This window comes from Nannobrachium achirus (genome assembly GCF_963921795.1).
Source record: "Nannobrachium achirus genome assembly, chromosome: 3".
Classification (NCBI taxonomy): Eukaryota; Metazoa; Chordata; class Actinopteri; order Myctophiformes; family Myctophidae; genus Nannobrachium; species Nannobrachium achirus.
The window spans coordinates 3790969-3805220 of NC_137812.1; the positions used below are offsets into that span (position 1 = coordinate 3790969).

At 42.6% G+C, this 14252-nt stretch overlaps 1 protein-coding gene across 1 annotated transcript in view; it reads right to left on the reverse strand.

Moving 5' to 3' along the window:
* Positions 1 to 12682, reverse strand: part of LOC308281310 (uncharacterized protein) — a 277254-nt gene extending 264572 nt beyond the window's left edge. The window contains exons 1-3 of the mRNA XM_080721463.1: positions 12573 to 12682; positions 11736 to 11858; positions 10241 to 10289 (exon numbers count right to left, since the gene is read on the reverse strand). Of these exons, the coding sequence (XP_080577589.1) occupies positions 10241 to 10289; positions 11736 to 11858; positions 12573 to 12594 (194 nt within the window). The 5' untranslated portion in view covers positions 12595 to 12682. The remainder of the gene's footprint in view (positions 1 to 10240; positions 10290 to 11735; positions 11859 to 12572) is intronic.
* Positions 12683 to 14252: the final 1570 nt, after the last annotated feature.

The following is a 14252-nucleotide window of genomic DNA, read 5'->3' on the forward strand; positions in this document are numbered from 1 at the left end:
CGAACCTGTGTGCTATATTGACTTTAAGGTGTTTAATAATAACTATTTCTGGTGGCGCAATTCCACCGGTGGCGTTGTCTGGCAATTATCCTAAACTATACCACTATGCCACATTTGACGTGGGTCGGCAGGATTTACTATCTAGGCAGAAACGTGTATTTTTTTCTTTTTTCTTTTCTAGTTCCCTTGTTAGATCATTTGTTCTGTTAGCACAGTGATTTAAGTTAGATTTATAATTTGTTAGTCCAGTTAAAAAAAAAAAAAAAGGTGGAGAAGAGTTGTATTTTGTTGATTAACTGATATTTTGTTCTTTTTAAGCAAAGCAGCAGTTGTCAGTGGAGGGGAGGACCCGCGGGTCCCCTAGACTGGTTCCCTGGTCTCCGCTGTAGGACCTGGCTCGTGTAAAACTCAATCTGGTCGTAAGTCTTAAAGTCTGTACCACTATGGAGGCTGAGCTGGTAGCACAGCTCAGGGCAGATTGTTCATTGAGACAGGAACAGAGAGATGCACAACCAGGTAGTAGTATTGTCTCCTCTGATGTGCAGGCAGTGCTTAAGGGACAGCAGGAGCAGTTGAAATGGCTGACAAAGATTTGCCATTTTGCCAGGGAGTGTAGGTCCCAATGGCGTCCCCCTCCCCCGTGTAGGATAGTTGCGTCTCGTCAGTTTTGTTCACCTCCAAAAGGAGCTGAACAGCTAGAGTTGGTGGACTGGCCCGTTGGGTTTTAGTTTGTCAGCCTGCACACTTCAGGTGTGCTTCCAATAAGTTGAGTCTTTTCAGTTTAGTTCACTTCCAAAGGAGCTAAACAGTCCATAATGTCTATTTCAATTTTGTTCACTTCCAGAGGAGCTGAGCAAGTCAGTATGTTAAAGTTTGACTGGCCCGTCGGGTTTCAGTTTGTCCGCGCACTTCGGTGTGCTTCCAAGAAGTGAGTCTTCAGTGGTGTTCTTCTCCCGAGGAGCTGAACAGGTTATAGTATGTTTTAAAAGGTTCGATGGCTGGCTCGCAATGGGTTTAGTCGGTTCGCTGCGTTCACCTCTAGAGGAGCTGAATGCGTCATGTTTTAAAAGGTTCAATGGCTGGCTCGCAATGGGGTTTAGTCGGTTCGCTGTGTTCACCTCCAGAGGAGCTGAATACGTCATGTTTTAAGGGGTTCAATGGCTGGCTCGCAATGGGTTTAGTCGGTTTGCTGTGTTCACCTCCAGAGGAGCTGAATGCGCCAGGTTTTAAAACTGTTCGATGGCTGGCCTGTTGGGTTTCAGTCAGTCCGCGCACTTCCGTGTGCTTCCATTAGTGAGTCTTTTCTGTTTTGTTCACCTCTTTAAGGAGCTGAGCAAGTCATGGTCATATAAGGTTTGACTACAGCCTGTTCACTTGTTAACAAGCTGGACAGTTTTTGCCCGTTTCTTCAGGAGCGGTGCAACTGTAGTGGTGGTTGTGTCCTCAGAGTTTGAATGTGTCAAACTACGCTGGCCTGCCGGGCTTCAGCTACAACGCACAGTCTGTGTGCTTTATAGATTATATTTGTTGCACCTAGTGAGCCTTATGAAATGTTTGGTATTGCTAGGTGAGTCATCGTCGGGTCGACAACGCAATTGGGGGGGATGGATTGTAGCAGTATGGGCGTCGGTTCCCATTGCCCATCCTCCTCCCCCTTGTTAGCTGCCTGATTGAAACCAGTATTTAAGCAGCATGGTCTTCAGCTGTGAGTTAGATGGTTGTCTCCTCTCGCTGGTGGGGCACACTGAAGGTGCCCTCCAGCTCGCGCTGGCCTGATGGGCTCCAGCAGCTACACATTCATTTGCTCAGTAAAGGTACGTTCCCAGGTTTTGCTGTTCAAGTAAATACCCTTTGTACGTTGCATGGTGAACTTGAACTTGACTGTGACTGTTGTCTTTTTAGCCTTGATGCTACTGATGATACAAACGCTCTGTCAGGAGCTTTGGTTGTGAGGCGATCTAGTGCCACGCACATTAGGTAGGTGTACAGTCCTCCCTCTCCGCAGTATAGTTTTGTTTGGTGTCTTCACCAGACTAAACATGGTATTTGTATTATTCCAGTTACTAACATCCTCCCGGGGGCCGCTGCGGAGACGGGACTCTGTGAGTGCCGCTCGCATTAAAGTGGTAGGTGTGCATCTCTCTGTTCCTGTTTCTGTGAACTTTATAGTGTAATTAGTAAACTAACCGGGCCGCTTGTTGCCTGTTTCAGGGCCAGGGCAGCTGCTGCTTTGCGGACCTTTTACGGTCACCAGCCAACGTCTGATACCATACCACTCTTCCTCCATCATAAAGTTGCCGGCGGGCGGCACGAAGACACGCCGTTGTACGGCTCCTTACAGCCGTCCTACCCGGCGGTCCATAGCCCGGCTTTAAGGCCAGCTTTATGTTTGTTATTTTGCTTTATGGTTTATTGTGTTGGATTATTTAGTGTATTTTGTTTATTTGGTTCATTTACTTGATTTAATGACAACTATCCGGCACTAGGCCAGTATATATACAGACGGCAATATTTAGTTTCACTAGGAAACCAGTCCTATATTGAAACTACTGTGAATCATTCATTCTAACACCTGTCTCTTTCTATTACGCAGGCCACGGTGCTGGGGCCTTACGGTGGGACAGGGGCGGCCGCCCAGGGTTGTGGTAATCCCCCCGTTTGCTGTTTGATTTATATGATTTTGTTTATATTTAATTTGCTGTGATTTGTTGGAGAGCCACTGCCCTGGGGCGGTCGCCTTGTCCCTACTCACCCTGCCTTATGCACCTGGCCCATAGATAGTCCAATAGTGTTTTATTGTTGATTCGCTTCATGTCACTGTTTCCATTTTAAACCATTACCAGCTCTATTGTTAAACTGACTATTAAAAGAAATATATGATCTGCTGACTGAAATAAGCTGCCTAATCTAAATAAAGAACGGTTTTGTACTTTTGTAGAACACGTTTCTGCCTGATTTACTGTAAAGCGAACCTGTGTGCTATATTGACTTTAAGGTGTTTAATAACTATTTCTGGTGGCGCAATTCCACCGGTGGCGTTGTCTGGCAATTATCCTAAACTATGCCACACATGCATGCTGAGAACTGTTCAGTGCAAGCACGTTTGCATGCGCGCAAATGTCTATAACTGTTCAAACTGTATGCAATATGCATGGTAAATGGTAAATGGTGCATTTATATAGCGCTTTTAATCCAAAGCGCTTTACATAGATTGTGCATTACATTCACCCATTCACACACACATTCATACACCGGTGGCGGAGGAAGCCATGCAAGGCACCAACCTACTCACCGGAGGCAATTAGGGGTTCAGAGTCTTGCCCAAGGACCCTTCGACATTAACTCAGGGGGAGCCCGGATTCGAACTGGGAACCCTTCGGGATTTATACCCTTCGTGCTCTAATACCAGTTTCTCCACCCCTGAGCTATGCCTGCATGTTGGGGACCGTTCAATGTGTGTATGCATGTTAAGAGCTGCTCAACGTATACAAATACATGTCAAGAACAATTCAATGTATGTATTCATGTCAAGAACCGTTCAAAGCATGCATATCAAGAACCGCTCAATGCATGTGTATTGCTGCACATGACTTGCTGAGGACTCAGGGAAGTGCGGTGTTATGTATGAAGTCAATCCGACGTGTAGTTCTCCAGAACCAGTCCAGTCCACATGGACACCATGGAGATAGTCTATGAATAAAGACGGCATGTATTCTGAATGGGCCCTGAACAGTCTCAGTACACAGTAGTGCCCATTCAGTTGCCCAATCAATTTGTTCTATGGGTCCACTTTGTTTGTGTCCATTTTGAGACCACTGGATCACCATACAATGATAGAGAATGAAGAAAGGAATACATGTTATTCGTAGGGTGCCACAGCATTGGAATTTGGAACGATGATTCTTTATTCCGAAGCCGACGGTGTGTATTATAAACCTAACCTTCACCCTAATCTAGAAGAAATGTGGAATATTGTGCTGTCGGACCAATGGGCAGGCCCCACACTCAAGCAGACGATCATTGATGTTCATTTGGATATATATCACTAGTAAGACGCCTCAGGGCGAAATGCGACCTTGGCCAATTCTTGACCATCTGGCCAGTGATATACGTATATCGGACCAGTTACCCATATATGGAGATTCCTGCATGATAGTCAACCATGTGATTCATCACATTGTCGACTATATATGGGCATAAAATATATGGGCATAAAAGGGACATCAAGCCAGAGCGTGATGTCAGAGCGGCAAACCCATTCTGTTAAGAGTGGTTCCCCTGATTGTAAAAATGTGTACTGACTGACTGTCAGACACTGACGGAGACAAGCTGCGACATTTCTCATGGTATACTGCGACCTTCGGTCGCAATTATGTCCAGATACTGTAGCTACAGTATACAGTCAAGGCTCTACTAAATGCCTAAATTGTAAATGTAATAACATAGACTATACGTAAATGCCATTGTATGAAAATAGTAAATGTAGGTCTACTTGTATATGTACATAAGCAAGTGTAGGTTTAGAAAAGATAAATCCCTGTGCTCGTATGATGCATGTCATATTACATTATTTGTTCTAAGACATGGTGGTTCCTTCAACAGTGTGCCCTTTGACCTGACATGATTCAAAACACATGATTTATGATAAATGTGCTATTAAACAGGCATACATACCTTGATTATAAAGTAGGTATAATAGGTTATCTACTCACTGTAGACATTAAGGTGGAAAAGGTGAGATGAGACTTTGAGAGCAAAGATCTGCACATGGTAAAACCCAGTGTCGTTGATGTGGAGATCAGTGATGGTGAGAGATCCAGTCTGACTGTTCAGCTGCAGTCTGTCTTGAAATCGGTCAACGTAGCCCGTTGCCACCTTGCCGGCGTTCAGGTTGGCGATCCGCGGGGCCGTGCCGTCCACTCCGAAACTCCAAAGTGCCTGGATGTGCTTCTGGATGCTGGTGATTCCAGTCTCTAATGTGATGGTTGTTCCCTCTCTTCCATTCAACACCACTGTGTCTGCCCACACAGAGCTTAGAAGAGCTGAGTGGAATTTATGTTTTAATTTAGAGCTTTTCTCAGAGAAATGTACATGGTTGAAGAATAGGAACAAATGTAAGTCTTTTACTGTCTAGAAGATCATCAGGTCTCAGCCAGGCCATGGTGCCTACCCAGGGCATGCAAAATTTGGAAGCCAATCAAAATCAGGCAGAATGGAATATGAAAATTCAGGCAAAATAATCTTGATGGCTCTCCCTAAAACACGCACGCCCCCATTTCTTTTTCACAGATAAAACATATTCTCTAGCCTTCAGCTGTCTGGCCTGGTGGAGACAACAAATGTATGCACAGTTCTGCACAAGCTGCAGGTGGGAAGAACAGCTTAACCACATTGAGAGGCAGTGAGCTGACTTGGGTATTACTGTATATTTACTTGTCATTTGCACAGGAAGTTAAGGTTCAGAAGTATGAAAGAGGAAATCGTCTTTACTTTGTCTGTGTGCCATTGTGGTGAACATTTAACCTTTTTTTGTACCAGAATCTTATGATGCTATGAATCAATAAGCACATAGGTAGATTATATAAAAACATAATATATTCATTCTGTGAATATCTGTCATACTGTGGAAGTAAGAAAGAAATAAAATAACATAAACCTAAAACTTTAATTTGTCATAGTTTATGACTGTGGCTTTGTTGCACTTTGTTATTTATTTATTTGTATACTTTTATGAAACATCTGTTATCTATATTTTCATTTCAGTACTGCTGTCAACCTATCAAGTGATTATTAGCCTCGGTACCCTGACTTAAGTGATTATTAAATCACATATGATATAACACAATGGAAGGACTTTGTGTTATCCTTTTAGCTTTAAAGTCTTATTGTACTGTTTACATGTCTGACTAATAAAGTATTCAATCAATCAACGAAACATTATCAAAGAAAACTCACAACTGATTCTAAAACAGCAAACAAGTGTTTTTCTTCTGCTCACCTGCTGTGAAGTAAACGATACGTCTCATTCTTGTAGAGTGATGTGCCGTTGCATTGCTGCTGCATTGCTGCTGTGCAACTACCTGCTTCTCTTTAGCACAAATATCAAGCTCTCTCCCCCCCCCCCCCCCACCCACTCTCTCCTTGCCATTGGTTAAGTTACTCAAATAAACACGTCATTGCATCCAGTGTTAGGCAGACAGTTACCTTGAATGTTCCACATTATAAGATAGAAACTAATAGTATACTAATAATTATAGCTATAATCAAGCAAGATGCATTTTGTTTAACTATTCTGCGTCTGATAAGACACAGATTTATGAAAACATACACTAATAAATTGAGATGTCAGTTTAGCAGAGTGAGTTGGGCTGTGTTTGGCAAAGCAAGATCAGCTGATTAGTGATTATTATGGGTGATGTGAAGGCATTGTTCAACGTATATGATTGATGCAGGACGCTGTTCGACCCAACGGGAGTTCGACCTATGGGGCAGTCCCCATGATGCCCACAGATCACCATTGATGTTCTAACATGCTAATGTGAGCTTCATTTTAAAATATTAAATTGCAAACATTTCAGCGTTTTACAGACTCTGTGCATACCCTAGCCCTGAATACATGACGGTCATGTATATGACAGTCATGTATTCAGGGCTATGCATACCCGATTACCTGTTGTATGTCGTTCCCTTTTCCAGAATGGGCATAAATCTCCTTTTCAGGTCAGTTTCGCATAGCTTAATTTGATTTGCTCAACAGCAGATTTGAAGTGGAAACACAACACCTTTACATTTACGGTTCACTTCAAATCTGTTGCTGAGCCAATAAATGGTAAATGGTGCATTGATATAACGCTTTATTCCAAAGCGCTTTACATAGATAGATTGTGCATTACTTTCACCAATTCACACACATAGCAGAGGAAACCATGCAGGGCACCAACCACCAACTTTCACATTGGGAGCAAATAGGGGTTCAGAGTCTTGCTAAGTCAAGGGCACTTTGACACCAACTCTGAGGGTGGGTGTCTGGGATCGAACAGGGTTGTGGTTCTCCATCCAGACGCTTTACTACCGGACACTCTACCCCTGAGCCACTACCGCCCACACCAATCAAATGAAGCTATGAGAAACTGACCCAGAACAACAAATGTTTATGCCATCTTCTGGGAAACTACAGGTATGCACAGATAGGCCTACTGTTGGCAGGCCTCTATACCTCAACATCCTGGAAGTAATATGTCACACCCCTGGATCAACATGCTAAAATCCCCAGCCTCCCACAAAAGAAAATACCAACAACAAAGCCCAAATTAAACCTAACAACACATATCCCTTACACACCTGTATCACTATGGCAAGAGACAATATTAAACTTTGTAGAAGAAAATGTACACTGGCTTGGACAGTTAAAGCCTTTTTATTAAGGTGCTGGGCTGCTGGCATATGGTAAATGCATTGTTCTGCACACAGCAATCAGTAGTCATTATATGGCTTAACATTTTCTTTTTTACACACCAAAGAAAAGAAAAAAAAGAAAAAAAAAAGTCAAAGACAAAAGATGATTTGATTATCCAACGTCTATACATCATCACCTCTGCTCTCCGTCTCTCCCGCAGCAGCGAGAGTGAAGTCCCCACTCTTGCATTGTTGAATTTAAACACATAACTGGCTTAATAACCTATTGTGGTGTGTAAAATAGCCCATAGAAAAAGGCAAATAATAATTATAATAATAATAATAAATAAAAAGTATCGAAAATGGTATAGAAAAAGGTATCGTATCGATTCCCAGGTATCGAAAAAAGTATCGATCCAAAAGTGAACGATACCCATCCCTAGCCTTATTTCACATTACCAAATGTGACCAGACATTCAAGGTAAAAAATACAATACAAAGACAATAAAATAGCCCTTCAGAATGAGACAACAGGGAACAAGGAATCCTGACAAATTATACTCTGAGAAAATCTTGTTTGACGGTGCTGGCGAGGAGTTTATGATACGATTTAGGAATGAAGCACTTGTTTGAACACCCCTGACATACATATTCATTGCCTGCATGTGTGAAGACATTTTTCAAATATATATACGTCCTCAATCCCCCTGCCTACATGACGCGTCCAGTTATTTATTTTCTTTTTTTGTGCGGGGCTTCCTCCCTTCATTTCCTCCCTCCCCCCCACCCTCTGACGCGACGCAGTTTTCCCGGTGAACCTGAGCGCAGCGGTGGGGGCGCGGGAGTGTGGGGAACACACACCACCGACTATTGCCGATGATGGAGAGGTTATATAGCTTTATGAAATGAGAGGCACTCTTGCCGATTTCGTAAGAGACTCATCGCCAATTGCAAGATATTTAAAAGTTATTTGGGGCCATAATGATAACCTCTTCTTCCCACTACTAGACTAAGGATTTATATTGTCTGTGTTATTGTTTACAACCACAATTAGTCACGTGTGGCAAGATCGCTGTTCTACTAGTTTTACTAGTAGGCTTAGAAGCCTTTTCAGAAGTTAATTTAATGTTTTCCATTTAATGATTTCCTTTATCCTCATCTAATCTTGCGCTAATGCACACAACTGTTTTCGCCAGGTTTTAAGGCCTAGTAGGCTTTTCAGAAGTTAATATTTTCCATTTAATGATTTCCTTTGTCGTCATCTTGCGCTAATGCACGCAACTGTTTTCTCCAGGTTTTAAGGTCTTATTTTAGTTGTTTCTCATAAGCTCGCGACCCTCCTTGCCCATCGGCCCCCACCGTTGCGCTTAGGTTCACCGGGAAAACTGTGGTCGCCCTCTGACCCCTTCCTACAATCCCACACTCCTGTTTGTATCATGACACAAGTAAAATACAACAACAATGGGCTATATACAGGCTTGTGAGGGCAAAACATTTAGTAAAAATAAATAAATGTACTTTTTTGCAGCAGTAACTCCAACAAAGAGTTTTTTGAGTGACTGTTATGGATTGAGAGTGTGGAATCATCATTTAGCAACAGAATCTGAGGCAAACATGATGGAACCTCAACCTAAAACAACTCCCAGAACATGTGCATGTACCTGTATATGTGCCTACAGTTCTCAGTGGGCACAAAGTGCATGAAGGGTTTGGTACCATTTGTACCATCCACTGGATGTTTAGGAAGGCTATCGTTCCAAGGCACTCCACATGTACGAATTGCATAATTGTAAATAAAAGAAAAACAACGAGCCAGGAAGATTAAACTTGGATTTGAGTTCTTGGAATGTCATGAATCCATCATTGCTCATCATGTCTGGGAGGGTGTTAATGCCACGTGGTGAAATGTAAAGGGTCTATGGCCTATACTGTAAGTAGACGATTATTTCGGAATATTGGTGTATTCTTGTGCGATGGATTCTCCCATTTAAATATATTCTTTGTACGTTTCCATATTTGGACGGCATGAGCAATAATAGGACCAAAACTCTCTGTTCTTCAGTCAGATCACAGATTACTTTGTCTCCAAACCATTGCTGTAAAGGACAAAGTATAAAGGATATACAGTACAGTATACAGTATACAAAACATTAGGTAAATCTTTTCCTCCACACTCTTTACTATGTTCTAATATACATGTTCTTATTCTTGGTTTCTTTTTGTTCCAAATGAATTTCGATACACGTTTTTACCTCATCCCAAAAACCATGAGGGGTTCTCACATTACATTTAAGGTAATGTATTCATCCTTACAATTGAGACGTGGCTTGCCAGTGAAAGATTTAGTTTGCCCCATTTGTCATAATCCTCCTTTATTGCATCATGAAGTCTGTTGCAGTTTCTTGTTATTGTTTCTAAATTTGCATATATATCAATGCCCAAATACGGTATCTAAAATATGGCACTATAGGGATTGTAGTGTCTATCATTACCTTATTCAGCTATTATTTGGCAGGTTAAATTTAGATGATAATTGTAGAAAGTTTGAAAGTATGCCGTTTGCTCCGTACTCGTCTGCTTGTACTGTATATGTTTATCGTAGGCTACATTACCGAGTGTAATGGCCCAGTGCTGGCCGTTGTGAAAATAAATAAAAGTGTCTGCGCCACCGTGCCCCGGATCCTGCAACTTTTACTGTGTTGCCTCTCCTTCCCCAGCAACCTGGCAGAGGGACTCTGTGCTCCCCTCTTCTGCATCTGCTGGTGGCTGGATTGGTTCTCCTGTCTGCTTCTCTCCTCCCACAACCACCTTGTCAAGTAATGGCTGTTCTGGCTGATCACCAGACCTCCCACCAGAACCTCGAACTTGCTGTGTACCCTCCTGGTTGTTTACCTCTGGCACAGGGAGAGAAAAGGGTTGAGTTTGTTGTAATGCAAAGTCACATCCGGCCCTCATCTCTGGCCCTCTCTTTACAAACATTAACTGATATATAAGACTTCTGTGATCGAATAGGGGCCCTAGACACCCTGGGCTCTATTTTGATTGTCTTAAGTACCAGCTCAAGGTAGCTGACAGAGTACAGCATCTTGCAAAGGGCCTGGTGTACAAGATACACTACACCACCAAGATACCCATGTACCTGACAAAGTACTACCTAAATGTCAAAGATGTCCACAGTCACAACACCAGAGGCAGCTCCACTAATCATGTTCAACCCAGATTTGACTCAAAAAAAAAAAAAAAAAAAAGGCTCAAAGTCATTCCTACCGCAAGCCCTAAAGGAGTGTAAATCCCTAACTTCCTTCAAAATCAGTCTGAAAAGTAAGTCACATACAGACGGCTTCTACTCAAAACTTGTAGACTAAGCCCATACTTAACTCCCCTTTTCCACTGTAAATATCTGCTATTTCTTTTTTCCTTTTGTCTTCTTTATGACTTTTCTTTTCTTTTGTTATTGATGATATCCTATGCAAAGTACTGTGATCTATCCGTCTGTCTTTCGATGTTATATGAGATACATGAAGTGGTTCCTGTGTAAAATAAGCTGAAAAGCTTAATATGATCTCCTTTTAGTTGACCTTGTACCAGTGATTTGTCATGATACTGTACTTTTCCCTATGCAACCTTCTAATAAATTCTTCAATCAATCAATCAATTCAATCAATCAATCAATCAATCAATCAATCAATCAATCAATTAATCAAACCTCTCATGCCTTCACTCAAAGGCCTGTCCATACTGTCTCCGACCACCAATCTTTTCATCGGAATGACGTCACTCGCATCTTCTGAAAAGCATTACCCCCAATTCTGCTCGTCAGAAGTCGGAACTCCCAGACGAAAAGTTTAGTTGTCGGAGACAGTAAGGACAGGCCTTAAAGTTAAGGCATGAGAGCTGGTACAAGACAATCAAAATACAGCCCCCTGTTACCTAGTCTTAGCAGACATATACAATCAAAGGATCAGACCCCTCCTCACCCAGGAGTCAGCCCAGCTCCTTATCCAGACATCAGTTATATTAAAACTTGACCGCTCCTAACTGGCCTCCTGGCATGTGCACGTAAGCCCATCTAAATTATCCAGAATGCCACAGCACGCTTGGTCTTCAACCAAACAACGTTTTCACTTTTCCCTCCCTCTCCACTCCCAGTTACAGAGTTGGACTACAAAGGAACCAAAGCTATGATATGGGGTATCAACCCTAACCCCTCCCACTCACTCAGATCAGCCAGCTTTCCGAGAACTTTCCCTAAAACAACCCCGGCCCCAATAGGCTGTAGCCCTGTAACGTTCATCTTTACAGTTTACAGCTGCAATGTTTCCAACAACGGTAATAATTACCTCCAATGTTCCATTTTTTTATGACCAAGTAGGCGGCGAAGGGGCAGAGGAAGAGGACAACCCCGATCATCCAAGGAACTGCTGGGTGAATGTTCCAATCAGCTCCAGGTTGAGGATCTGGATCTGTGGAGCATAGGTTCTTAGACAAGACAGGCCACCACACATCATTATTTTGTAGTTGTAAGCTCCATTTCCACTGCGAGGCGGAACCAGAACTTTCCAGAACCTGAACCTATTTTTCTTTTTTTTTCTGGTTTTGTTTCCATTGCGCACGCCGCATTGCCCGGTTTCAGACAAGGTTTCTGGAACCTTTTTTACGTCCTGCTCCTGAACTAAACTTGAGTTCTGGTAACCTATGGGCGGGGCCAGCAGTGCTCCTGCGATTTCCGTGGAATTTTGCTCGCACATTCCCACTAGGTCATGGAACAAATGCCACCCATTTCACATTGGCCTGTTATAGCGCCACCAGCAGGTCAACTTTAGCAAAACAATTTTTTTGAACAAAATGCCTCAAATCATCAGAATGCATTAAAGGCCAAAGAAGACATGGCACCCTTTTCACCAGGAGGCCACAATAACATACCTGACCTGGTGGAGACCTGTGCTCGGAAGAGCACTGCTTCTAGTTTAAAATATATTTCTTTTTGAATTCAGGACATTTCTTAGATTTTTGTATTTATTTATTAAATTATTTCTATTTTCAATGTATGAAAATCGAAATATTATATTTATCCGCAAATCGCGACCCATAGGAATTGGTCCGTGACCCATGCATGGGTCCCGACTGATTGGGAATCACTGTTTTACACTGATGCAAACAAGCCTCTTGAGTCTTACCCCAATCCGTGGCTACGTGCATGTTGGACGCAGTGTGTTTCACCTCACAGCTGAATTTGGAAGAGTCACTTCTTAAAATCTCCACATGCTTCTCATTCTGGTAAGTGCCATCGCCGTTGGGTCGAACATCTGTGGATTGTATGCCGTCCAGTTCCTCCAGCACCCGCCCATTTCTCTTGATGTCCAGGGTAACGCCGTCTTTTACACTGCCTGTTGCCAGGCAGTGTAAAATGATGGTGGTCGGATTCTTGCTCTCCTTGGCATACATACGGACATCTGGTGGACCTGGGAAGCAATGAGGACAACTTTGAGTTTGTAGAAGATGCATATGGGCATTGCAGGGAATTTAGCCATGAAACATCAGGAATACTCTACTAAGCAAACCTATTCCACTCTCATCCAGAGCAGTGTGACCTTGTTTTAAGAATTGGTCCAATAATAGAGTTCCTTGTCTCCCCCAGGCCGAAGGCACGGGGAGACTATGATTTCAACCCTGTCCGTCTGTCCGTCTGTTACCAGCTAATCTCCGGCACGGTTGGCCAAGTCTTATCGATGTGAGTTCAAAGACATTCAATATGATGTCATAGTACTGAGTACTGACATCACACACTGGCCAACAAGTACAGTACTATGATAACAGTTCTCGTACTGCACTATACTTTGGGGGTACAATTGGTAATCTGTTAATGCTACAGGCTTGGGTACAGCTGGTACAAAGGGTACAAATTATTATGTTATTATTAAACAGAACTTTAATTACGTCCCAGCATTGAATGAAAGTTGATAATAACAACTTTTAAAATGGTAACAACATTTAACTGAAGCACAACATTCCATTTACAATTACTGCATTGTTGTCAATGCAATCGCAAGGATTTGGAGAAAAGCTGCAGCTAGTCGTCGTCATACCTATTTTCCTCCAGCGTTCATATTATTGACATTTAAAATTACAAGCACATTACTCCAATTCCAATTATTACATGTTTGTCAGTGCAATTAGTATTGGGAGAATATCAGCAACTATTCTGTACCCATCTGCTAGTTGTCATACCTTTGTTCCTGAGACAAGTCTGGTCAATGTGGAGTGGAGAGACAGCTTCATCCACAGGGTTCTCCACCTTACAGGTGTAGCTGTGATCTCCATCCTGGTCCTTTATGTCCAGAAGCAGAGAGAGGTTGGTGGAGAGGTCAGGACTGCTGGTCTGGTTGAGTCTCTCCTCTCCTCTGAACCAGGACAGGGTCACGTCTCTCCTGTTCTCCACAGAACACTGCACTGTCAGTGATTGACAGCTGTCGTCCACTGAAGATACATTGATGTGTGGAGTGGAAACAGGATCTATAGTAGAGAGAGGGTGGCCCAGAAGCAAACTGAATACACACAGTAAAATAAAGGCGCTAAGAAAAAGATTCTTTAAAGATTCATTTTTCTTTCTAGAAATAACCTGTAACCACTTCAAATATAATTCATCAACCGGTATCCATGGGGTCTATACTTGGTTTGCTCTTTTGTCTTTTCCCCTTTATACCAAATCTCTTCATCGAAAACAGCAGATCTACCGTGCTGGAGTGAAGGATAAAACTCAATTTCCCATGATGCCTCACAAAAGCCACTTCCGCCGACTTCCATTCAGCCATTGAATTGTATTCATCCTGGCTGCAGAAACATGAATATAATTATGT